The sequence below is a fragment of the Balaenoptera physalus genome (genome assembly GCF_965194825.1).
Source record: "Balaenoptera physalus genome assembly, chromosome: 19".
NCBI lineage: Eukaryota > Metazoa > Chordata > Mammalia > Artiodactyla > Balaenopteridae > Balaenoptera > Balaenoptera physalus.
The window spans coordinates 16520546-16545689 of record NC_138900.1 but is presented as its reverse complement, the minus strand read 5'-3'; the positions used below and the strand labels follow the sequence as shown (position 1 = coordinate 16545689).

At 51.9% G+C, this 25144-nt stretch overlaps 3 protein-coding genes across 8 annotated transcripts; all 3 read right to left on the bottom strand.

Moving 5' to 3' along the window:
* Positions 1–42: 42 nt before the first annotated feature.
* LOC309648756 (uncharacterized protein) lies at positions 43–2797 on the bottom strand. Of its 6 annotated transcripts, none has more exons than XM_082437762.1 (7): positions 1486–2797; positions 1329–1401; positions 1151–1239; positions 907–1062; positions 495–733; positions 339–388; positions 43–242 (listed from the first exon to the last, which is right to left on the bottom strand). In XM_082437762.1, the coding sequence occupies exons 1-6, from the start codon at positions 1492–1494 to the stop codon at positions 370–372; spliced, it is 585 nt and encodes a 194-aa protein (XP_082293888.1). In that variant the 5' UTR covers positions 1495–2797; the 3' UTR covers positions 43–242; positions 339–369. The 6 variants fall into 6 exon arrangements, with proteins under 6 accessions (XP_082293888.1, XP_082293886.1, XP_082293885.1 ...); XM_082437760.1 differs by having other exon boundaries at positions 43–388; positions 1486–1679; positions 1993–2797; XM_082437759.1 differs by having other exon boundaries at positions 43–388; positions 1486–2373; positions 2527–2797.
* Positions 1641–9965, bottom strand: LOC309648098 (inactive serine/threonine-protein kinase TEX14-like; the record flags this gene model as incomplete). Its single annotated transcript, XM_082436193.1, has 11 exons — positions 7531–9965; positions 4852–4958; positions 3545–3710; positions 3318–3445; positions 3179–3236; positions 2978–3108; positions 2713–2841; positions 2527–2623; positions 1993–2141; positions 1727–1913; positions 1641–1679 (listed from the first exon to the last, which is right to left on the bottom strand). Exons 1-11 carry the CDS (start codon positions 7657–7659, stop codon positions 1641–1643), a joined length of 1320 nt encoding a protein of 439 aa, XP_082292319.1. The 5' UTR covers positions 7660–9965.
* A 96-nt stretch (positions 9966–10061) lies between these two features.
* On the bottom strand, positions 10062–23359 carry PRODH2 (proline dehydrogenase 2). The gene is made up of 10 exons (XM_082437757.1): positions 21656–23359; positions 21383–21579; positions 21154–21292; positions 20984–21070; positions 15370–15450; positions 15128–15283; positions 14859–15025; positions 11758–11868; positions 11284–11369; positions 10062–10308 (listed from the first exon to the last, which is right to left on the bottom strand). The coding sequence occupies exons 1-10, from the start codon at positions 21827–21829 to the stop codon at positions 10124–10126; spliced, it is 1383 nt and encodes a 460-aa protein (XP_082293883.1). The 5' UTR covers positions 21830–23359; the 3' UTR covers positions 10062–10123.
* Between the last annotated feature and the right edge of the window lie 1785 nt (positions 23360–25144).

The window sequence follows — 25144 nt, the reverse complement described above, 5'->3', positions numbered from 1 at the left end:
CATGCTGGGGCCAGGCTCAGTGAATAAAGAGGCAGTAACAGATGGATTGCTTTCTCATTTTATCATTTCAGCAGGTGCTAAGTGGTGAGTCACTCCTGGGAGACTCTGAGGGGGCGATATCTGCAGAGAAGGGGCCATGGGTGCCCTAACAATTTGTGTCAGGAGTGGGATTGAGCCTGGGCCTGTCTTCAAGTTGGCATCCACCTTGTAGTTCTGCTATGATCTCCTCCAGCAGATCCATCCTGGGGGGGGGGGGCGGGCGGGTAGGGGTGGACTGAGGATTATCTCAGGGATGAGGAAGGGGCCTGTGGCCATCCCACCAGTGCCCCATTTCTCACTTCTGCAGGCTGAAGAAGAGACTTCCTCTGATCAGCTCAGGGCTGGGCGCCTACAGGAGTAAAAGACTAGAGCTGCCACCCGGTGGCCATGGAGCTCAGGATGGCCCTGGGAGGGTGGGGTGGGGCAGGGGCTGGGCTCAGGGTCCTCTGCTTCACCTGCCCTCGTGGCCTTCCCTGCCAGCAGCCTCCAGGGTGTGGGAAGCCTCCCTGTGGGTCAGTAGGCAGGGGGTAGGCTCACAGGGCTGGGGGTCCAGCAGGGCAGCCCTGTGTGTGTGCCGCCGCAGCCCCTGCAGGGCTTGGATCTTGGCTGAGAACTTCCTCTCATACTGCTCCTCAGAGCTCTGAGTCCCCAGCAGGGAGGCTGAGTCCTGAAGGCTGGAGTACAGGGCAGGGCCCTGGGGGAAGCAGGGTTGGTTGGGGGTCACAGGTCATCGAGGGAACAGTTGGGGGTCCCAGGGGGTCCCTGATCAGAGGAGAGGCAGCCAGGGAAATTGGAGTTGGTGACAACTGGAGGGAGGGGTCACAGGTGAGCAAATGGATGGTGGCGCAGGGCTCAGGGTATCCATACTGTTGATCTGGGCTCCAGGCAGCGGTCCAGGCTGACCCTGGCTGTGGGGCTGTGCCCTGGGCAGAGGCTGGGGCTGGGACTCGAGCTGCTGCCTAGAGTCAAGCTGCTGCCCGAGTCCCAGGCTGCACCCCTCTGGACTTTGCTGTGGCTCATGACCTGCAGAGAGCGATGGCAGAGAGCTGGCATGGTTGCCCAGGTACCCCACAGCTCCCTTGGTCCTCCACATGCCTGTCCTGGCTCCTACCTGGGATGGGGAGGGGCCTGGGGACATCACAGGGGGCACAGGCCTGAGTGCAGTCTTGGTTCTGGGAGCCACCTCATAGTACGTCGTCTCTGGGGGAACAGCCAGTTGGTTGGAATGGGGTGGGGGCACAGCTGACCTGTGCTTAGTACCTGCTACCATCCCCTCCTTGCCCTCTAACCTGGTGGAGAACCCTGGGGTGAAGGGCACAGTGTGGTCCAATCCATTGGGGAGCTCACCTCAGAGGCTGAGTCCTGTGGAGAGGAGGCTGGGTGTGGGACATGGGCTCTGCCTGAGGTTCCAGGGCTACCACCCACCCCGGCCTACCTGCCCTATACCTGAGCCATGGCCTTCCGCAGCAGGTATCGTGTACTCTGCAGGCTGCCCCAGCGGTCAGCAGGCCCTAGACCTAGCCCAGCCTGAACCAGGGCCTGGTAGGGGGCTGGCACCAGGGGGTCCAGGGCTGGGCTCTCACTGGCCTCCAGTTCAGCCTTCACCTCAGGCCCTTCTCTTCCAGCCCAGGGAAGCTCTCCTGTGTGGAAGCATAACTGGGGGACCCAAACCGGTGGGGGGCCTCACTGGGGCAGGGAGCGGGGTCACTCGCTGATCAGTGAAGACCTCCTGGGCCAGGATGCAGAAGCTGTAGAGGTCTGAGGTGGCGGCAAGCATGTTACCGCAGATGAGCTCAAGTGGCAACCACGGGTACAGTTCGGGAGGTGGGGGCAGCCCTGGGCCTGGGCCTCCCCACAGGTAGCCCTGCTGTGGCCTGTGGAGGCCGAGGAACCTGGTGAGCCAGTGGCCGCCAGACAGGGACACAGGGGCAGGCAAGTGAGGCAGGCGCTCACCCGGGCCGCAGCCAGAGTTGGTGCAGTGGGCGCCCGTGCTCCAGGCTGCCCACTTTGGCCAGGCCTGGCCGCATCAGCTGCACAGCATGGGAGCTGAGGCCGCCAGGAGCACGCCAGTGGGCCTGCAGGAACAGCAGGGCCTCCAGCGCCTGCAGCGGCAGGTGGCCGGGCCCCCTCTCTCGGTCCCAGCCACACGGGTTCGAAGAGAAGGCAGAGCCCCGACGGGTCGGCCAAGCGGCTCAGTGCCATCAGCTGCAACAGGCTGGGTTGGTGCAGGGCGCGGGGCAGGCGGAGAGCAGGCCACTCGTGAGGAGGCCCCAACCCACACGGGGCAGGGGGCTGGTCTCAGGCACAGATCACCACGCACCAGGGGCTGACGATCTGCCTCAGCCACCAGACGGAGGGGAAACCGAGACCCCGGGTCACACAGCCTGGCAGTGGTAGAACCAGCACCCTGTCCGTGGTACCCCCCACACACACCCGCCTCCTCTCAGAGGCCTACAAGACAGTGCGCAGAACTGGGTACCCACGTACCCATGGGGAGGGGTCACTCCAGTAAGAAGGCTTCATGCCAAGCGCTGGCCCAGAGGTGAAGACTGTAACCGCGGCCACTGCCACACTCCCTGGGCTTCTGTTTCCGAAACACTTGAGTCGGGAGGGCAGGCAGGAGACTGCTCTGCAGGACTGGGCTGGCCTGGGGGCAAGGCTGGGGTGACGTACCTGCAGTGCTGAAGGTCAGGCATCAGCACGTCAGGCTGGGCTCCAGGTGCCTTCAGCTGCCGCACGGTCACGGTCATGGTCACGGTCACGGTCACGGTCACGGTCACGGGGTGGCCCCTCCACGGGAGCCTGGAGAAACGGGGAGGGGGAGAGAGTGTGGGCCTGAGACAAGGGGGTTTTCCCTGTAAGGGCAGAGGAGAGCTGGGCTCTCCCCCGAGCTCTGCTGGACAGCCAGGCAGGGGTGTGGGAGGGGTCTCTCTCTCACTTGGCCATGAGGGTGTGGGAGCTGCTCTCGTAGGTGCAGTCAGGCCCGCCCCAGGCTGGCAGCAGCTCCTCGAGGTCCGCGAGGGGTCCGCCTGTTACCAGCCCCAGTGGCCACAAGCTGCTCCGCTGGGGCTGGGGAGCGGGACCATGAGGCAGGAAGAGGACGGAGTGGTCCGCACTCCCTCCAACATCTCCCGCTTACCTGGCCGAACCCAAAGGCTGGGATTTGGGGGGTTCTGATCTGCTCCGGCCTCCGTGCCCTGGGGTAAAGGGCCGTCTGAGAGTAAGTCCAGGGCAGCTGGGAGTGGTGGGTGGGCAGGCTTCGGGATGTGGGCTGTTACCTGTCAGTGTGCATCAGCTGCAGACCACCACACAGGCTCTGTCCAGAGCTGGCCTGCAACTGGCCCATGGGTGCAGTGGGTGCCAACTCACTGCCATGCACCAGCGCTGATGTGTGGGCACGGCAGAGCTGTAACGGCTCCAGCACCCGGACATGGGGTGGCACGTGGGGTGAGGCAGGGTGGGCCGCCCGCCCTGACGCCCTTACCCCACCCCAGCCACGGCTCACCTCCCAGCTCTGCTTGGCACCGCCTTGCTCTGCCCACTCCCCAGGGATGCGACCCTGCTGGTCATGCAGACGCAGGTCACCCCCCGCCTGCAGCACGTGCAGCATCAACAGGCTGCAGCCCGAGAAGGCGCCCGCATGCACAGGTGTGCTGCCGTCCAGGCAGCGACTGCAGCAGAACGATGAGAACAGTAATGGATTAGGAAAGGGACGGAACAGGGACAGGAGGTGCAGGATGGGAGGACTGAGGGATAAAGGGGTCACTACGGTCATGGGAGGTGGCGATCAAGATGGGGGGCTCACTTGGGAACACAGTGGAGTCTGAGAGGGTGAGAGGATCGTGGTGAGCATAGGAGGCACTGGGAGAATGGGAGGAGGCACTGGGAGAATGGGAAGAGTCACTGGAGGACAAGAAGGGGCGAACTGGGCTTCCCTGGTGGCACAGTGGTTAAGAATCCGCCTGCCAATGCAGGGGACATGGGTTTGAGCCCTGGTCCGGGAAGATCCCACATGCCGCAGAGCAGCTAAGCCTGTGCGCCACAACTACTGAGCCTGTGCTCTAGAGGCCACGAGCCACAACTACTGAAGCCCGTGCGCCTAGAGCCCATGCTCCGCAACAAGAGAAGCCACCACAATGAGAAGCCTGCGCACCGCAACGAAGAGTAGCCCCTGCTCGCCGCAACTAGAGAAAGCCCGCGCACAGTAACAAAGACCCAACACAGCCAAAAATAATAAATTTGAAAAAAAAAAAATAGTGCCTTGAGGTTTGCAAGTTACGGCATAAATCTTGATAATAAACATACATTAAAAAAAAAAAAGAAGGGCTTCCCTGGTGGCGCAGTGGTTGAGAGTCTGCCTGCCGGTGCAGGGAACACGGGTTCGAGCCCTGGTCTGGGAGGATCCCACATGCCGCGGAGCAACTAGGCCCGTGAGCCACAATTGCTGAGCCTGCGCGTCTGGAGCCTGTGCTCCGTAACAAGAGAGGCCACGATAGTGAGAGGCCCGCGCACCGCGATGAAGAGTGGCCCCCACTTGCCGCAACTGGAGAAAGCCCTCGCACAGAAACGAAGACCCAACACAGCCATAAATAAATAAATAAATAAATAAATAATTAATTAAAAAAAAAAAAAAAGAAGGGGTGAACTGAGAGAACAAGGTGGGGGCTGGTCACTGGGGATGGGAGGGTCATCAGGGGATGGAAGGGGTCTAACGGAGAGAGGCCTCTAGGGAAGACAGCCCTGGCTCTCAGGCTCCCTGGGACTCAGACTCAGGGCGCTGGGAGTGTGGGGCATCACCACCTGTCCACTCACTGGTTGGGGCTGGCACCAAAGGCCAGCAGGAGCTGCACGGCAGAGCTGTGGCCCAGCAGCGCCGCGAGGAACAGCACCGTCTGCCCAGCAGAGTTCTCACCATCTACCTGGACAACGGAGGGGCAGCCAAGGCTGAGGATTACCCCTGCCCCTTACTCCGGGGGCAGAGGTCCTCTCCCAATTCCCTGCCCCCACAGTCCCTCCTTGACTGGGTGATCCTTGACTCCAGGTTCCGTCTCTATGTCCTGGAACGCCCACCTCCAGCCGCTGGGGACTCTGCCTCAGAATCCATCTCAACACAGTCCTCACCATTAAGTCCACAGAACTGGAACAAGGTGACATCTACCTGCCATGCCAATATCCATCCCCCATCCCAGAGGTGTCAAAATCACACCAAGGGGGCTTCCCTGCTGGCGCAGTGGTTAAGAATCCGCCTGCCAATGCTGGGGACACGGGTTCGAGCCCTGGTCCGGGAAGATCCCACAGGCCGCGGAGCAACTAAGCCCGTGAGCCACAACTACTGAACCCGCAAGCCACAACTACTGAGCCCACGTGCCACAACTACTGAAGCCCGCACGTCTAGATCCCGTGCTCGGCAACAAGAGAAGCCACCGCAACGAGAAGCCCGCGCACCGCAACGAAGAACAGCCCCCCCCCTCGCCGCAACTAGGGAAAAGCCCACGCGCAGCAACAAAGACCCAAAGCAGCCAGAAGTAAATAAATAAAACAAATCTATTAAAAAAAAAATCACACTAAGGTACCCAGGGGCCAGGAGGAAGTGGACTTCATGGGCACTTGGGCTTATAGGAGCCTCGTGCACTGTCTAGGGCAGGCAGGCTCCACCCAGCTCTTCTTCACTATATGAATACAGGTCCCATGTGGTCAGCACCAAATTCAAGAAAAGCAAACTCTCTGGACTTTATCAGGAAATCTCTCAAGTTTATTTTTGAACACTGCGTTTAAGAGCTGAATCCAGGTAGTAACCTCCTCTGGATTCAGCCTCCATGCCCTTGCCAATCCCCTACTCACCATCATCCTGCTCAGAGCCCCCCTCCCAACCCTTCATCTCAACACGCATCATGTCCCAAGCCCTGTTTCTCTGCATCCATCATCCCTGAGTGCCTCTTCCTCCAGACTCTATCCCATATACCCATGGTGTCTTTGTCCTTGCATTCCTATGTAACTGGCAGACACAGCTAATTAATCATGTACTTGGTCCAACCTAGCTTGGTCTCTGCCGCAAAATCCCTCCAAATGTGGTCCTTCAGGAACCTCGGAATATCACATTTACTGCATCCTATTTTACTCAGTAGCCTACCTTCTTTTGCAATGGCATCCTAACTGGTTTTCTGCATTTGTCTTGCCCTGCAGAGGGATCATCTTAAAACACAAATCATCTCGCAATATAATCATTATGATAATCACTTCATTTCATGTATAACCTTATACAAGTTCTTCCAAAACAGAAAAATAGAAAAAGAGAGCAAGGCTCATTTTTATGAGGCTAATATGACCTTAACTCCAAAACCAGATGAGAGTTTCCAGAATCAGAAATGAAGCTATATATCAATTCAATTTATGATCATATACGCAAAGCCCCTAAATAAAGTAAAAAGGGTAACCCAATTGATCTATTTCCAGAAAGCAAGGATGATTCAACAAAAGAAAATCTATCAATGTAACAAAACACATTCATGAACTAAAGGACAAAAACCACGTATAACTGCATCAGTAGATGCAGAAAAAGCACTTGATAAAATTCAATACCTACTTATGATTAGGGAGAAAAAAAACCCACCGCAGAAAACTAAGAATAGATGGGAACTTCCTTACTTGATAAAAATTACAAACCAAAACCCAAAGAGCAAGCATGGTACCTAGTGCAGAAACATAGGCTCTTCTCTTTAATATCAACAACAAGGAAAGAGATGTCCATTGACAACAAGGTTTGGGAGTTCTGGCCAATACCTTATGACAGGAAAAAGAGATTGGAGTTTAAAGATTGAATAGCTGAGACCAAACTGTCACCGTCTGCAGATAACAAAAAAGTAAAAGAATCAACACACAATTACAACTATTAAGCAAGTTCAGAAAGTGGCTGGATACACAATCAACTTACAAAAATCAATGAAAAACAGAAACTGTAAATTTGATAGTGTTAATTTCCTGCCTACAACTCTGATGGTTTCCAATCACAGAACAAAATCCAACAAAATTCACACCCCTCTTAAGGCCCTTTCCTGTCTGTACCTGCTGCCCCCTCCGCTTCAGTTCTCTCCCTGAGTCCCCTTGCTCCTTGCTGCTACTTACACATACCCAGTGTGTTTTGACTTCAGGGCCTTTTCACTGGCTATTCCATCTTTCTGAAGTGCTCTTCCCCCAGCTGTTTGCATGACTGACTCATACTGTGGGACCCAAGTCTCACCATATCCGAAAGGCCATCCTCTTTACCTCTCCTTTCTACGTCATTCTCATCACTCTCTTAAATTCTCATATTAGATTTCATTCACAATGACCCAGAAGGTCGTGTTTACCCATAAATCCCCATCTCAGACAACAGAGCCTTGGCACACGATAGGTGCCTGCTACACAATTGTTGACTGGCCAACTGAAGTCGCACCCTCCATTCTGCCCCTTGATCTTGTCCCCCCCAGGCAGTTCCAGCAGCCAAACTCTCACCTCTCCGCAGGAGCCGGGTGAGGCCCCAGCCTGGGCCCCTGGCCACAGCCAGGCGATGCAGACGGCCCACCTGGCCTCCTGGATCCCGGAGCCCAGCTCCACGGGGAAGCGAGAACGCAGTGAGGGCATTTGTGGGCTCTGGACTCAGCTCCTGGCCAGGGATCAGCTACCGGGTCTCATGAGGGCTTGAGGAAGTGAAGGACTAGACCTCTGGGGGGCAATAAAGACAGAGCTGGCTGGGAGTCCAGGGGGGCAGACTGAGAAAAAAAGGCAATTCGGGAGGGGTCTGCTTTGGAGAGAGGCATCAGAATGAGAAAAGGGGTGGGCTCTGGGACAGCTACAGAACAGCAGGTCAGGGGTCCAAGGGAGTCTGGGAGTGAAGAGGATCTATGGCAATCTGAGGGCTGGGCGCTCCGTCTGGGAGAGAGGGTGTAAGGGCTACGGGGATAGGATTTGGGCCAGGGGAAGGAGTCTGGGGGCTGGGGAAGAGGGTCTGAAGACTACCTAGGGGCTGGAGGAAGAGGGGTCTGAGGGTTAGGACCTGAGAGGGGCTGGGGTCTACGGGCTGTGAGAGGGAGGCGTCCAAGGGAGGAGGACAGTCTGAGGGCAGGGTCTGCGGGCTTGAGGAGGGGTCTGAGGGTAGTGGCTGGGGTCTGTCGCACGGGAGAGGGTCTGAGGGTTGGGGGCATGGACTGAGGTTTAGGGAAGCGTCTGTGTGCTAGGATGGGGTCTATGGATTATGAGAAGGGACGGAGGGAAGGAAGGGGTCTGAGGACTGCATCCGTGGGCTGAGGGAAGGGAGCGCGTAATGAAGACAGGGTCTGATAAAGGGGTGGGGTCTGAGGGCGTAGGAGGGGCGGGAAGGAAGGGAGGAGTATGGGGGGGGGAGGTCTGAGGGCGGGGTCTGTGGGCTGGGGAAGGGGCCTGGTGGACGGCTGAGGGCCCAGTCCCTGCAGCTTTGTACCTACCGTTGGGCTCCGGCAGTGATCCCCACGTGGCTGCCACGTGACCCCGCGCACTAGTTCTGGCGATCTGAGCGGGAATCCTCGGCTCGTGCGCACCAGCTGTCTCTGGCCACCTGTGCACTTGCGCAGTAGCCTCCCGCCCCTGAGAGCTGCCCCTGCGACCCTGAGGTGACCCGGTAGAAGAGACAGCAATGGCCACCCCAGAGCTACTGACTGCTCCCTAATGTTACCGCCTCTTGTTTGGGCTGGCGGGCCCTTTATGATCCCTGCCCTTGGCTGTCTTTCCATGCTTTTCACCCAGGCCCACGGGCGGTTTCCTCCGTCTCAGCCCCAGCCTCTCTTCTTTGCCCCACACCTGGGGCTCCACAATGTCCGGGACACCTCTCCTTGGACGTCCCCTGGGACCCTCACACCCACTGGGTCCCACACCGGCCTCAGTATCTCCCCCAAACTGCATCTCCTCCCAGATCCCCATCTCAGAGTTGGACCCACTGTCCCCTCTTTAAGCCAGAGCCCTGGGCCTGGCCCTGAATGTCTCCCTCAAATCCAGCCTATCAGCTCCACGGCCCTTCGCTCAGTCTCCTGATTGTTCTTTCCACCAGCCCCCTCCTCCCTTCCCCACACCCTGCCCTGCTCTACCCACCTGCCAGGATACCCTACCCTGGCTTCCTCTGGGCTCTCAGGCAGAAAGCTCAAGGTCCACCCGCCATGCAGCAGCCAAGGGACTCTCACTAAAGCCCAACCTGACTCTGTCCCTCCCCTGCTTCAAAGCCTCCTTACACCCCAGTGCCCTTGGGATAGAGTCGATACCCTGCAGTGTGGCACCCAAGACTGCATCTTCTGGCCCCCCACCCTCCATCCTTGTCCCCCGACTCCGCAGTCTGTTTATGCACATGCCCTTGTCTTGGAATGCTCTTCTCAGTATTCACTTGGTTATTCTTATGAATTCTCTGGGATGCCCTCTTGATCACCAGGTGTCTCCTCTGGCCTCCTACAGCCTCCAGGCTTTTCCCAACGTTGCCCTGATACTCTGCCTGGGCTCCCCTCATCACAGCCCTGACCATCCTGGGCTGTCACTGTCTGAAGATGGGTCTGTCTACCCCTACTGGACTAAGAGCTCTGTGAGGCCAGGCCTGGGGTTGTGTTTGGTCACTGTTGTGTCCCTAGCACTGTTCACCTGGAAGCCTAGCTCAGAAGGAGACTCAGTAAATGCTTATTAAATGAGAGAGTGGCTTGGTTCTTCTCTCTGTCCCTCCGTGGACGTGTGGCCTTAGCCCAGCCTCTGGATTTCAGTGCCTCAGTGTCTGCCTTCATCTGTGCTCTTCACCTGGGCGTCCACTGGAGTGAAGACAATTCCCGCGTGAGCAACTAACTGGCTGAGTAGAGCTGACCCCAGGCCCATCGCAGGATCGTCTGCCTCAGGGTTGGTGGGGGAGCTCATTAGCCTTTGATCAATGCCCTTGCTATGCTCTAGGGTCATCTAAAGATCTCTCTTGAGCCACAGAGCTCCCTTAGCTTGGGCTGGCTGAGGCTGAGATGAGCCCTTCCCCAAGGAGGTGGCTTCCGTACAGGGCAGCTGCCTGGGCAGCAGCTCAGGACCTTTATTGACCGTATGACCCCTGGGGGTGCTAATGGGGTACCCTCAGGCCCCGCCCCAGCAGCCTCCGCCGAAGTTCCTGGCTGAGCAGCTCCTGCTCCCTGCGGGCACCCCGCAGTACACTTCGGTTCTCCTGGGCCCTCCGGATCAGGTAGGGGATCACTTCCTCCAGGGAGCCATAGGGGATGGACTTGTACACGGCATAGCCAGCCTGCCCTGGAGGGAGAGTATTTGCAGGGTGTGGTCTGGTGTTTGGGGAGAGGCTCCCCCAGGCCCCATCTGGAACAGAGATTTCCACTTCTGAGAACATGGCAGACTAGGTGGGTTGGACAAAATCTCCCACTGAAAAAACTAAAAATCCTGGAGTAAACATTAAAAACAAAATCTTCTCAAAGTTATGAAAATGCTGCCAAGAGAATAAGGAATTTACTAATCCAAGAATTAAGAGAAAGTGAGAATCCAGAGAAGGAAGGGTTACACAAGAAGCATTTCTATCCTGAAGGCAAAATTGAGCTGCTATTTAATGACTTCAAAGCTGAGGGGGTACAGAAATGGAGGCCCAAAGCCTGACCAGGGTAAGAATTATAAAGGAGAACTTCCCCAGATTAAGTTGGAACCCCAAAATCTAGACCCTCAAAGTAAGAGTTAACAAGAAGTCAACCCTCCCACCCTCCCTCACCCCCAGGGAATGGCCTTGACCATGAGCAGAGCAAGGAAAAAAATAGAGAAATCCATCTCTGACAGGTTGTGGCCATGGGTTAGTCCCCTAAAATATTTGCAGCCCCAATTTGCATCCCTGGGATATCTCAAGAAACCTCAAGCTGTGAAGTTAGGGTGCACTGATTTTGTACCCCTTAGCACCTGGCAGAAGAAAACATAAATCTTCTGGTCTCAGGCCCTGGTGAACAACACAGTAAAGATAACAAAGCACACAGGTGACAAGATACCATGATGAAGAACCAACAAAAACAACAGACCACAGACACAGAGACACAGGCCTGCAAGGCCTTCAGCTATGGGACAGATCTATCTGGAAGGGTCTGGCGCTGGGCCGGCTGCAGGCTCTGGATGGGAGCCTGGCCAGGCATTGCCTGGGAATGGAAGATGGGATCTGTTTGGGAGGGAATGAGGCCTGGGGCTGACTGGGTGGGATGTGGGAGTGGGGCTGGGAGGGACGGATCATTCACATACCCAGTGCCAAGGAGACATGGTCACACATCCCCAGAAGTTGTCCAAAACAGACAGGCCCATCCAGAGGAATGCCCAGCTCCCACATGCTACAGAAAAGGCCACATCATCAATCCAGACAGTGGCTGCATCCCGAGCTGAAAGTCAGCCATGCTGCACTCATACGGCTGTGCTAGTTATTCGAATATTGAAGTACTTCCAAACTCACTGATAAATAACCACTGCCCTGGGCCCCCTGAAGGATCCCCAGTGAGTCCCCACTTCTTCCCTGGAACCCTGGGACCTCCCCATGCCCCAGCAAATCAGGGGCAATGCCTTGTTCAGCTGGGGCCTATGGGACCTGCAGGTGTAGCAGGAGTTAAATATTTTGAATATCCTCCCCAGATCCCCTTTGAACCTAGCGGCCCGCACTGTCCCTCCCCTTGTTCCACGTCCACCACCCTTTGGGCACCTATTTCCCGTTCCCCTACTTCCTACCGCTTGGTCGCCTGGTGAACAGAATCCTCATTGTGGGACGCCACCATGAGGGGGCACATGGGGCCACGATGGGACACCTGGGTCAGCATCAGCTCCAGACAGCGGCTGTAACTGAAGGGAGATGAAGGTCTGGCGTATGACACCTGGTAAGTGAGGGTTAGGCCCCAGGGACTGGGGATTTCTGTCCTTGGGAGGTGGGGTGCCTAAGGGCAAGAACCTTGAAGTCAGGAAGTACCTGCATCCCACCTGCCTCCGCTGCCAGAGACATCCCCCTCTGAGCCTTTTTCTTCTCTTTCACAACCCACGTTCACCTAACAGTGTTGTTGTGAGGATGGAGTGAGATGAGGGTGGACATAAAGCCTCTGGCACAATGGCACTCTCACAGCAAAGGGCCGCATCACACAAGATGACATTTATCCAAGGTCATTCACTGCAGCAGTGTCTACAGAGCAGGGTTAGTAACAACCCAAAGGTCTGTAAGTGGGGGACCGGCTAAATGAGCACTCAGAGGAGAGTGGAGTGCCCCTGCGGGGGCAGGGAGACCCCGTGATTACATGGGGATGTGAGCGGACGTGAGCTGTGTCGGTGTGTTCATTTTCATATCATTTTGATTTTTGAATCATGTGAATGTATTATTTATTCAAAATCTTTATTAAAACATGAATGGTACTGTGCTGGAGAAGATGTGGAGAAATTGGAACCCTCCCACCGTGCTGGTGTGAGTCTAAAATGCTGCAGCCACTTTGGAAAACCATCTGGTAGTTCCTCAAAAAGTTAAACATGGAGTGACCATATAACCCAGCGATTCCAGTCCTAGAGAACTCAACTTTTGAGAATGAAAACTGTATGTTTACACAAAAATGTGTATGTGAATGTTCATAGCAGCACTATCCACAATTGCCAAAAAAAGTAGAAACAATCCAAATATCCATCAACTGATGAAAGGATAAAACAAATGTGGACTCTCCATACAATGGAATATTATGCGACCATAACAAGGAATGAAGCACTGACACGTGCTACAACATGGTTGAACCTTGAAAACATTATGCTGAGTGAAAGAAGCCAGGTACAAAAGGTCACATATTATATGATTCCATTAATATGAAATGTCCAGAATAGACAGAAAGTAGATTAGTGGTTGCCAGGGGCTGGGGGGGGGTGGGAATGGGGAGTGACTGCTAATGCACACGGGGTTTCTTTTTGAAGTGATGAAAATGTTCTGGAATTAGATAGTGGTGATCGCTGCACAATCTTATGAACATACTAAAGGCCACTGAATTGTACACTTTTAAATAGCAAATTTTACGATATGTGAATTATATCTCAGTAAAAAAATGGTGCCAAATGATTAAGCCTATGGGACACAAATGTGCCTAGGAACCTTCATGGGCTTGGATGCAAGCTTAGCCTTCGTGGCTTGGCAACTTGCTCTGGAAGCTTGGTAAGTACTTGCAACTCTACAAACCTCTCCTTGGTCCACTGTGAAATGGAATTGGGCTTTGAAAACTCCATGAGGACAGGGCCTGGTGGCCACCTTGGCTGCCACTGCAGCCAGGGTCCAACACAGGTCCTGATCTAAATCAGGCGGTCAGGGACTTCCCTGGTGTTACAGTGGTTAAGAATCCGCCTGCCAATGTGGGGGACACGGGTTTGAGCCCCAGTCCGGGAAGACCCCACACGCCGCAGAGCAACTAAGCCCGTGCGCCACAGCTACTGAGCCCAAGCTCTAGAGCCCGTGAGCCACAACTACTGAGCCTGAGTGCCATAACTACTGAAGCCCGTGCACCTAGAGCCCATGCTCTGCAACAAGAGAAGCCACCGCAATGAGAAGCCCACGCACAGCAACGAAGAGTAGCCCCCGCTTGCTGCAACTAGAGAAAGCCTGCGTGCAGCAACGAAGACCCAACACAGCCAAAAATAAATAAATAAATAAATAAATTTAAAAGAAAAATGAATAAATCAAGTGGTCAGCAAGTATGTATTGAAAGAATAAATCCTTTTTTTTTTTTTTTTTTTTTGGCTGTGGCCTCTCGGCTTACAGGATCTTAGTTCCCCAACCAGGGATTGAACCTGGGCCCCTAACAGTGAAAGCCCAGAATCCTAACCACTGGACTGCCAGGGAATTCCCTGAAAGAATAAATTATTTCTTCCCAGGGCCATGGGATGGTGGCCCAAGGAACTCACACTGATTTGAGGTGAGTAAAAATGTGGGTTCTAGAGCCAGTCTGCCAAAAATTTTGGCCCTGCCACTCACTAGCTGTGTGACCGTGGGTAAGTGATTCCACTTCTCTGTGCCTCGATTTCATCCCCTGTGAAATGGGGATGATAATAATAGTATCTACCGCTTGGATTGTTTATTCATTCTTTCAACAGATCTGTACCGAGCACCTACCACACAGCAGGCGCAATTTTAAGCACTGGGGGTTCAGCAGTGAACAAATCAGAACGCCCTGCCCTCCTGGGCCCACGCGCCCGTGGGTGAGACGAATAATGAGCAACCGAATGTGAAACCTCAACTGCTGATAAGCGCCGGAAGAAAAATAAATCTAAGAAGTGAGTGGGTGTGGAGAGTTCTAGTTTTTGATAGGGAGGGCAGGAAGGTCCCCTGAGAAGGTACCAACAAGTAAAGACCTGAGGAGGTGAGGGATTGAGCCACACCACTGTCTGGAGATAGAAGGTTCTGGGCAGTGGGAACAGGAAGTGCAAAGGCCCTGGGGGTCATCAAGGAGGCCAGTGTGGCTGGAGCGAAGTGAGCGAGGGGACAGGATTGCAGGCCGCTGCAAGGATCTGGGGTTTATCAAGGGCGCACTGGGAGCCATGGAAGGATTTTGAACTGAGGAGGGACAAGATTTGAGGCAGGTGTTAAGAGGCTCCCTCTGGCTGCACCTGGGGACCGAATGGGGAGGGGGGATAGAGGAGGGAGCAGGAAGCCCAAGGAGGAGGCTGATCTCCAGGTGGGAAGTGACGGCGTCCTGGGCCGGGGAGAGGGAGTGCTGTGTAGACCCACATAGGACGCTCGGCACCATGGCGAGTGAGCTCTAATGAAAGGTTAGATGCTAATATTATTTGTCTCAGAGGCCAGCCCGCCCCAGTCCCACCTCTGATTGGTAGCCTTGTAGTCAGGCTGAGTGGGATCTTCGGTACCCTGGAGCCGGGCCACCTCTCTCTCCTTGTCCAGATACGCTCCTCGTACCAACTTCACCCCGAAGGCCAGGCCAGCCCTGTCTGCGGCCTCAGCATCCCGCCTCAGCTGCTCGTAGGTGTCCTGGCAGAGCACAGGGGCAGCTTCGGGTCAAGGTGCTGGGGACCCCGGCCTGCGATCCCCTCCCCTGGACCCCCCACCCCCAGCCCCAAGTGCACCACACACCTTCAGATAGGCCTGGTAAGTGTTCCACACCCAGGGCCCGCCTTCCCTGGGGCTGTTCCAGCGAGTGGCCAGAGCGGCCACCAGCAGAGAGAGTGCAGGGTTCAGGCAGGTGTACTCAGCATCCACCAGGAGCCTCACATGCTGGGCCCGGGCGTGCTGAGGGTGAGAGAGACTGTAGTCGCGCCCCCAGGAGTGACCAGCAAGCAGGTGCAGTGGAGCCAGACCGCGGCCGCAGGTGTTACCTGTACCACCCGGTGCAAACGGCTCAAGGAGGCCTGGAGATGCCGGGTTTGCTCGGCATTGAGGCAGGAGACCTGGAGGTCCTGTGGGGGGGCAGGGGGTGGCAAGAGCAGTTCAGGGCTACTGGACCCTTCCAGAGCCTAAGTCTTCTCTCCCCCACCAGCAGGAAGGGAAAAAAAGTTTAGAAATTGTTAGAAATCTGAAAAGTAGCTGTATCACATTGATATTATCTGTTGAGGTATAATACAGTGGTTGAGAGCTCAGAATCTGAGTTTGAATCCTGGCTCCACCACTTACTGTGTGGCCTTGAACAAATCATATAACCCCTCTGGTCCTCAATGTTCTCCTCTGTAAAATGGGGGTGATAATAATAGCTACCTCATGGAGTTGCTGTGTGGATAAAAATGGGTTAATATATGAGATGTGCCTGGACGGACATAAACAGGACAGGACAGTGGCAGAATATGATAAGCACTCAATACGTGTTATAATAATAGGTGGCTTCAAATGCCATCTTATGTATTTAATCTTCACAATGATACTAGTAGGCAGATGTTATTCCAAGCTCCATTTTCCAGTGGGAGAGTGATGTGACTTGGAATTAGCATCTAGAAAGTGCTTGGAACAGTAGCTAGATCATAATAAGAGCCATAAGTGTTACCTTGCATTAGTCTCTTGGGACCTCAGTTTCCTCATCAAACTTTGAAGGCCTCATTGCAACTCACAAGGCTCCCCTGGTCTGGCCCCTCTGCTCTCACCTCCTCCCACCCTCCGCCTGGCTTACTGCCCTCCAGCCTCACTGGCCTCCCTGCGAGTCTTTGAACATGCCAGGTACCTTCCCACCTCAGAGCCTTTGCTCTGGCTGTTCCTTCCTCCTGGAACACTTTTCCCCTAGATGTCCACTTACTTCACTCCAACCTCTCCGCAGGGTCTTTATTTCAATGCCACCTTCTCTATGAGGTTTTCTCTGGTTTGAACTTGCAACTCCCTTCCTGGGGCTTTCCTTTCCCCTTCCTCAGCCTTATTTTTCCCTACGATGGCTGTCTATACTTGTAACATATCAGCTTTGTTTTTTGGTTTTTGTTTTAGTATAATTAAACATTTATTACATTTTTTCACACACTTATGGATAGAGTGAAGAGAGGGCAATGTTTCTCTGTGTCTGTCTCTGCGCCACACTCCCCATCTGAATCCAAGATCATTTGATTGTAAGGGAACAATAAACAGAAACCTTTCAAAAGAGCTCAAGTGAAAAGGCGGTTTACTAATATGGGGAAGCTCTCGGAGCCCAATTTCAAAAGTACCTACTTTATCTGCATTAATTAATTTGATCCCCTAAAACAATTAAGTAAATATTATTCCCAGTTTCCAGATTAGGAAACTGAAACCCCGAGGGGTACTAGAACCTAAACTTGAAAAACAAGGATTTTCCTGGCTCGGTGCACTGCCCGTCCCCTCTCCCCCTCAGCAGCATGAGGCCGGCAAGCCCCGACTGGGCTTTGGGGTTTTTTTGGTTTTTTTTTTAAAGATAAGCTTTTTTTTTAAATTTATTTTTGCTGTGTTGGGTCTTCGTTTCCGTGCGAGGGCCGCGCGGGCCTCTCACTCCGTGCGAGGGCCGCGCGGGCCTCTCACTATCGCGGCCTCTCTTGTTGCGGAGCACAGGCTCCAGACGCGCAGGCTCAGTAGTTGTGGCTCACGGGCCTAGTTGCTCCGCGGCATGTGGGATCTTCCCAGATCAGGGCTCGAACCCGTGTTCCCTGCATTAGCAGGCAGATTCTCAACCACTGCGCCACCAGGGAAGCCCTGGGCTTTGGTTTTAACAATTGAGTGTCTCTTGTGCCTCCCGGACTAGCAAGTAATTACCTCGAGGGCAGAGATTTTGTTTATCTCGGTCATCATCCCCACCCCTGGCACAGCACCTGGAACGTGGTAGATGTTCAACAAACGTTTAGGGAATTGTTACATTTGTAGCGTGGAAATAATAACTGTCCCTAATTCAGGGTCCTCTTATGGGGATTCGAGGGTGAATGTGAGCTGCTGGTGACTCAGGGAGTCCAGCTGGGTTCAAAGGCATTGGGAAGTTAAAGAAAGAGGAACAGGTGGAATCTAGGGCTCCATTATAGCCAACAGGATGGATATGGATCCCGTCCTGGGGGAGAAGACTCTCCAGCAGAAGGGAAGGGTGAGGGGCACCTGCGGAGTTCTTCTCCCCAGTCAGAGAATTGTCTCCCTGTGGGGCATCATCCCAGGGGAGTTCTGGGGTGTGAGCAGCTGGTGGAGCCGCCGCCCTCACAGACAGGGTGCCAGGTGCTGTTTCAGGGCCTCATTTACCCTTCACCACCCTCTGAAGTAGGGACTATCGTCATCCCCATTTTACAGAGAGGGAAACAGAGGTGAAGTCATTCGTCTAAAATCACACAGCTTGGGACTGCCCTGGTGGAGAATGGTTAAGAATCCGCCTGCCAATGCAGAGGACACGGGTCCGAGCCCTGGTCTGGGAAGATCCCACATGCTGCAGAGCAACTAAGCCCGTGTGCCACAACTACTGAGCCTGCACTCTAGAGCCCGCGAGCCACAACTACTGAGCCCACGTGCCACAACTACTGAAGCCCATGCGCCTAGAGCCTGTGCTCCACAACAAGAGAAGCCACCACAATGAGAAGCCCGCGCACCGCAATGAAGAATAGCCCCCAGTCGCCACAACTAGAGAAAGCCCGCGTGAAGACCCAACGCAGCCAAAAATAAAAATAAAAAAATAAACTTATAAAATCACACAGCTTGACCTGGGATTTAAACCTCAGCATCTCCAGGCAGAGAGTAAATGCTTCCCTCGAACACATATGAACCACTTAGGACAGCACGTGGCACGTTGTGAGTGGTAAGTTCTCCACCATTAATTTACTGTTTCAGACTCACTTGCTCCATTCATTTACTCATTTATTTAACGTATGTTTATCACATCTTGTCTAGGTGCCATGGCCTGGGATATGGCCGTGAACAGGACAGTTATGAATTGTGCTGTGGAGCCAGTGGCTGTGAAGACCAAGGATGGGTGGGGCCTGGGATCTGGGATGGGGGTGGTAGGACTGCTCTGAGATGGGGACAGGAGGAAGGGGCAGGTTTGGGGAGACAAAGGCCAGCGTGGGACCCAGCTGGTGTGAGGGGTCTGGGGGACGTCCAAGCGGAGGTTCCAGAGGGGCTCAGGGGAAAGGCTGGGGCTGGAGACAGAAGGCAGGCATCATGAGTGCAGAGCAGGGAAACAGGCTGTGGGTGAGAAGGCCCCTTCGAGGGGAGTAAGGACTGAGAGGGGAGTGAGCTGGGACCTCGCCCTGGGGAACCTCCATATTTAAGAGTCAGGCAGAGTAAAACCTAACAAAGATTGAGAATGAGCTGGCAGAGATGGAAAAGGAACACCAGGTCTGATGGTGTTGGGGAAGCCAAGGGAAGCTAGTGACACAGAGGGATGAGGGCCCCTCTGTCATCATGCAGATGCCAGCCTGGCAGGGGCTTTAGTCTTTAAAACCACCCTGGGAAGAAATTACTCTCACTGTCCTCACACGCGTAAACTAAGTTCATGAAGAGGTGAAATTCGGTACACTCCAAAGCTGATCCTTTGAAGCACTAAGTCCTGCTTCTGTGTGTTCTGTGACACATATTAAAAAATACAAATTAAAAAAAGAAACCTCAGCAGGTCCCAGGCAGCATTATTTGGTGTGACGGAGACTCAGAGGCCACCCGGGTGTCCATCCCAGGAGAGGTAAACCATGCGGCCAGAAGCAGCCATTAAAAACAATGGATGAGGGACTTCCCTGGTGGTCCAGTGGTTGGGACTCCACACTCCCAGTGCAGGGGGCCCAGGTTCAATCCTTGGTCAGGGAACTAGATCCCACATGCTGTAACTAAGAGTCCACATGCTACAACTAAAAGATCTCGCACGCGGCAACGAAGATCCCGCGTGCCACAACTAGGACCCAGAGCAGCCAAATAAATAAATAAATATTTTTAAAAATGGATTAGATGTACACAGAGATGCTTGGAGGGATCTTAAAATCAGAGTGCTCAGTGAAAAAAGTAAGAAACAGAATGCCATAGATAACATAATGCTACTTGTGTGCGTTTAAAACTATACCCTCCCCCCCCAACCCCAGCCCCATTGATGGAGAAGGGCACAAGGGAACTTCCTGCAGTGATGGAAATGTTCTATACCTTGATAGGGATTTGAATTGCTCAGGTGTGTATTTGTCAAAGCTCATCAAAGGGTGCATTTACAATGTGTGCATTTCATTGTATGTAAATTTTACCTGAAAAGAAATAAATACTGAGCTCTAATTAGTGATCTGCATTCTGAAGCATTTGGGGGAGAAGTGTGCTGATGTCTGCAAGTTACTTTGAAATGCATCAAAAAAATGTGGATTGATGGGTGGATAGAGGAATGGATAGAAGGATAGATACAATTTAAAGCAAGTATATGCCCAGTGAAATGGACATACATACACTACCAAATGTAAAACCGATAGCTAGTGGGAAGCAGCCACATAGCACAGGGAGATCAGCTCGGTGCTTTGTGACCACCTAGAGGGGTGGGATAGGGAGGGTGGGAGGGAGGGAGACGCAAGAGGGAGGGGATATGGGGATATATGTATATGTATAGCTGACTCACTTTGTTATAAGGCAGAAACTAACACGCCATTGTAAAGCAATTATACTGCAATAAAGATGTTTTAAAAATAAATAAATAAATAAATAAAGCAAGTATAGTTAAATGTTAACGGCAGCAGGTATATGGGTGTTCACTGTAAAATTCTTTCAACTTTTCTGTATGTTTGAAAATTTTCATAATAAAATGTTGGAAAAATATGCCCCCAAAGAGCATATACTTGGCAAAACAAAATCACAGTAACAAAGAGATACATGCTGCTGATGGCAGGGAAGGTAGAAATAAGATTGGAAATAAAGAATAAGTGAAAGAGGGACTTCCCTGGTGGCGCAGTGGATAAGACTCTGTGCTCCCAATGCAGGGGGCCCGGGTTCAATCCCTGCTCAGGGAACTAGATTCCACATGCATGCCGCAACTAAGGGGCCTGCTGGCAACAACTAAAGAGCACACGTGCCACAACTAAGGAGCCCACCTGCCACGACTAAAGCCTGGCGCAACCAAATAAATAAATGAATAAAAGAAATATTTTTCAAAAGTTACAGTTAATTAAAAAAAACAAAGAATAAATGAAAGAACAAAGGAGTGAATGAATGAACCAAAACCCATTGGTCTAATGCTTCCAGCTAGTTAGCACACACTAGCATAGCTGAGTTGATTGATAAAATATTGATTACTTTCTTCTAGTTGGTAAAGGGCTGCTGTCTCAATCTCTCCTCTGAGAGGTCCCAGCCCCCAGGCCCCTCCCCTAGAGTCCCCAGGTGACCCATATTCCATTTATTCCAGCCATGCCCCAGGTCTGTAGCCACATTTATTCTGATCATTCTAAGCCTGGAAAGTAGAGGTAGTTAAATATTTTGAACATGCCGCTTGCGGGTGCCTGCTACCTCCAAGTCCAGGGGGCTCTGCTTCCCCCACATTCCCCACCAGCCATTCAATCTCCCCCAGCCTGAGGCCCTTACCCGCCCAGAGTCCATGGCTTCTGCCAGTCTTTCAGGGCTCAGCTCCAGGGAACCCCCCGGCCTTCGGACCCGCGAGGTTAGCTCCTTCTGGAATGGGGTGGTAGGTGGGGTGTGAGGGGGCCCTGGCGGGCAGCCACCCCGTCCCCTCCCCCCCCCCGCCGGTCCCTTACACAGAGGCGAGTGTTCATCAGCGCCGTAATCTTCAGCTGCATGAGGATGTTTCCGGTCGGGCCAGGGGTCTCCAGGAGGCCTCGTGACAGGTCCACGCATCGAAGCATAGCGCTGAGGTTCCCCTCGTACCAGGCCTCGCTGCCCAGCCAGCAGGCGTCAGGGTTTGGAGCCCACTCACTCCCTTCTTGCAAGCCCCCCGGCCACCCTGGTCCCTGGCCCCCGACTCACCCAGTCTTGACAGCTGAGTCTGGCTCCTCCTCAGTGGGCACCGCCAGCAGGGGCCGGAGGCCTAGGGTCTGGAGCTGTTGGACACAGCCCCTCACCTCCTCTGTGGTCTCACCAGCCACGAACTGCCCGTAGATGGACGCTCGGAGAAGCGCGCCCGAGAGCTGGGACCCCAGGAGTCGCTGAGACCAGGCTTGGAGCTGGGGTGACAGGGAGCAAGGGCTCAGAGCCTGGCCCTGGGGACCCCCTGGGCCAGTCCCTAGGGTCACTGCTCACCGCCAGGCCGTGGGTGACCAGAGGGGGCCAGGCACACAGCCGTAGCACCAGCAAAGCCCGGGTCAGTTCTCCTGTGCCCTTGAGGTGGAAGGCCCCACCATCAAAGCTCAGGGGCTTCCAGCCCCCAGGGGAGGGGCCAGCTTGGGAGCAGAGCACACGGCAGGTCCAGAGCATCAGGAATCCTTCGCCACTTCCACACCAGGTCAGGGGGCTTTGGGGGCAGCTGGTCCGCCTAGTGCCCCTTGCCCGGCCAGGGGCAGTGACTGATTAACCAGACCGTAACCAGGGAAAGGCAAATCTTTAGCATCACAGGCTCCTTGGGGGGCAGTTAATTATTAACTTATGGGGACATAGTTCAGAATAATGGGGACAGGAAAGGAAACCCCCCAAAACAGCCCCCAACGACCCTCAGAATAACAGCTCACAATTATTAGGTGCCCATCATACGCCAGTGGGTGTTAAGTGAGAATGTGGGTTCTGGGAGCAAGGCAGTGTGGCTTTGTGATCTTGGGAAAGTTATTAACCTCTCTTGTTGCAATTGCTTCATCTTAAAATGGGAGAGAGGGTAGTGCTACTGAATAAATTTGAAAATGCACAAAACCTTTTACCTATCTGTTCCATATTAAGTATATATCTTAGAGAACTTGAACATGGGCATCAGGAAACATGTACAGGAAGAAATGTTCCCAGCAGCATTGTTTGTAATAGCCCCAAATGGGAACTACCCAAATTTCCATCAACTGGAGAATGGATAAATACATTGTGGTATAGTCATACAACAGAATACTACAGAGCAATGAAAAGAGCATAAACTACTGATACATACAACCACATGGATAAATCTCGCACACGTGGTGTGTGAAAGAAACCAGACACCAAACAGCCAAACAGGACATGTTGTCTTATTCTATTCAAAAAACTCAAAAGCAGGGATAATGAAATGGCAATATAGTATGGGGGATACATACATGGGTGGTCAAACTATAAAGAAAAGGCAAGCAAGGAAATTATTATCACAAAAGTCAGAAAGGTGGTCACCTCAAGGGATTAGAGGAGTTGTAACTGGGTAGGGGCTCGTGGGGGCTTCTATGTCCTTTTTTTCTTAACCTGATGATGATTCACAGTTGTTCACATTATAAGTATTTTTTAAAGCCATACATTTATATTTTACACTCCTGAATGTACATTTCACAATAAAATAAAAATAAGAAATTAATCATAGTATCAGCCTCACGGAGTTGTTATGAGGATCCAGTGAGCTCGTGGACACACACAGCCTGGTATACAGTATGTGCTCAATACATACTGGCTGTGATCATTAAGTTTTGTGTACGTACAACCCCATTGGTGTCTATGCCCCTGATGAGGTATATGACATTAATCACCCCTGTGTTTAGGGATCCCCAAAACCACCTCAGGCTCACCGATTCGCTGGAGGGACTCAACTCAGAAAAGCTGTTTTACTCATGGTTATGATTTATTACAGTGAGAGGATACAGATCAAAAATACCAAAGGGAAGAAGCTATGGGACATAGGAGACACACGACCTGGAGACACCAAGACAAGACATAGGTCCTGGAGACACCAAGGCAAGCTTCTCATTGTCCTTTCCCAGTGGAGCCTAGTGAATGGTGCTCAATTCTCCCAGCAACAAAACATGAAAACACACATGGAGTGCCACAGCCAGGGACATTCACATGAGCCGTGGTGTCCAGACTTTTTATTGGGGGTCAGTCACATGGGCATGGCCTACCTCCCACATGACTGACCTTAGTCTCCAGCCCCTCCAGGGGTCAAGCTTATACTGCACAGCCCAAGGACCCCAGGTAAACAAAGATACTCCTAACAAGCAGGATATTCCAAGGGATTAGAGGTTACCTCCCAGGAGTTGGGCAAAATTAATCCTTTAATGCACAACCTCCAATTCACAGATAGTAAAAGTGGAGCCTCAGAGAGGTAAAGATGTCTGAAGTGACACAGCCAGTGGCCAAGTGTGGATTTAATGTCCTTGTCCCCTAAACCCCAGGAATAAAATTTTAACCACCCTTTTTGCAGTCTTTTCCTCAGTACCTAATTCACAGAATCAAGGGACAAGAGTCAGACTATAAATCCAGAAAATCCTGGGTTAAAAAGTCTTTAAACTTTTTTTATTACATGCACAGTTCATATTTTAAAATTAAAATAATACAAAAGGAAAAGGAGTGAAACAGTTTCTCCAACTCCTCAATTCATGCCTCTAAAGCAACAGGGTATCCTTGCAGAGGATAGTTTGTGCATAGAAACACACCTATATAGCTCCTTTTTGTTACATAAATGAGAAAATACTACTGTTCCTTTGCACATTGATTTTTTTACTTAATGTATTTTGAGGGATTGTTTCCATATCAGCACATATAGTTGGATCTCAGATGTGAAAGATTTTATGTTATTTCTTTCTTTAATCTTTGATAGATTTCACCAGCAAAGCCATCTGGGCCTGGAGCTTTCTTTGTGGGAAGGATTTTAATAATAAGTTCAATTTCTTGAATAAATATATTTTCTATTGCATCTTGAGTTACTCTCATATGTTATGTTTTTCAAGGAATTGGCATTTCATCTAAATTGTCAAGGCCTTGACACAAAGTTGTCATAATGTTCTCTTTACATCCTTTTAATGGTGACAGAATTTGTAGTGATAATCTCTCTTCCGATCTTGATATTAGTAATTTCTGTTCTCTCTTTTTTTCGTGATCAATCTAACTGGGGATTTTATCAATCTTGTTGATTTTTTCAAACTTTGGCTTTGTTCATTTTCTCTATAGTTTGCTGATCTGCCTCATTTTTAACATTTGCAGATTGTTGTGTTGAATGGATTCCCATCACTGATAATTTCTTCACTTTCCCTGACATTTTATCATGAAAATTTTCAAACAAAGTTTAAAGTTGTCTTATAGAATGTCCTACATATTGTATTTGCCTGATTATGATGTCATTGTGATGTCATTTAATGTGTTCCTTTATCTTCTGTATTTCCTGTAAACCAGAGTTTGGGTCTAAAGTCATAAATTTTTAAATTTATTTTTTTGAAGTATAGTTGATTTACAATGCTGTGTTAATTTCTGCCATACAGCAAAGTGAATCAGTTATACATATATATACATCATTCTTTTTCATATTCTTTTCCATTATGGTTTACACAGGATATTGAATATACTTCCCTGTGCTATACAGTAGGATCTTGTTGTTTATCCATTCTATATATAATAGTTTGCATCTGCTAATCCCAAACTCCCAACCCATCCCTCTCCCACCCCTTGGCAACCACAAGTCTGTTTATGTCTGTGAGTCTGTTTCTGTTTCATAGATAAGTTTTTTGTGTCATATTTTTGATTCCACATGTAAGTGATATCATATGGTATTTGTCTTTCTTTTTCTGACTTATTTTTATGATAATCTCTAGGTCCATCCACGTTGCTGCAAATGGCATGATTTCATTCTCTTTTATGACT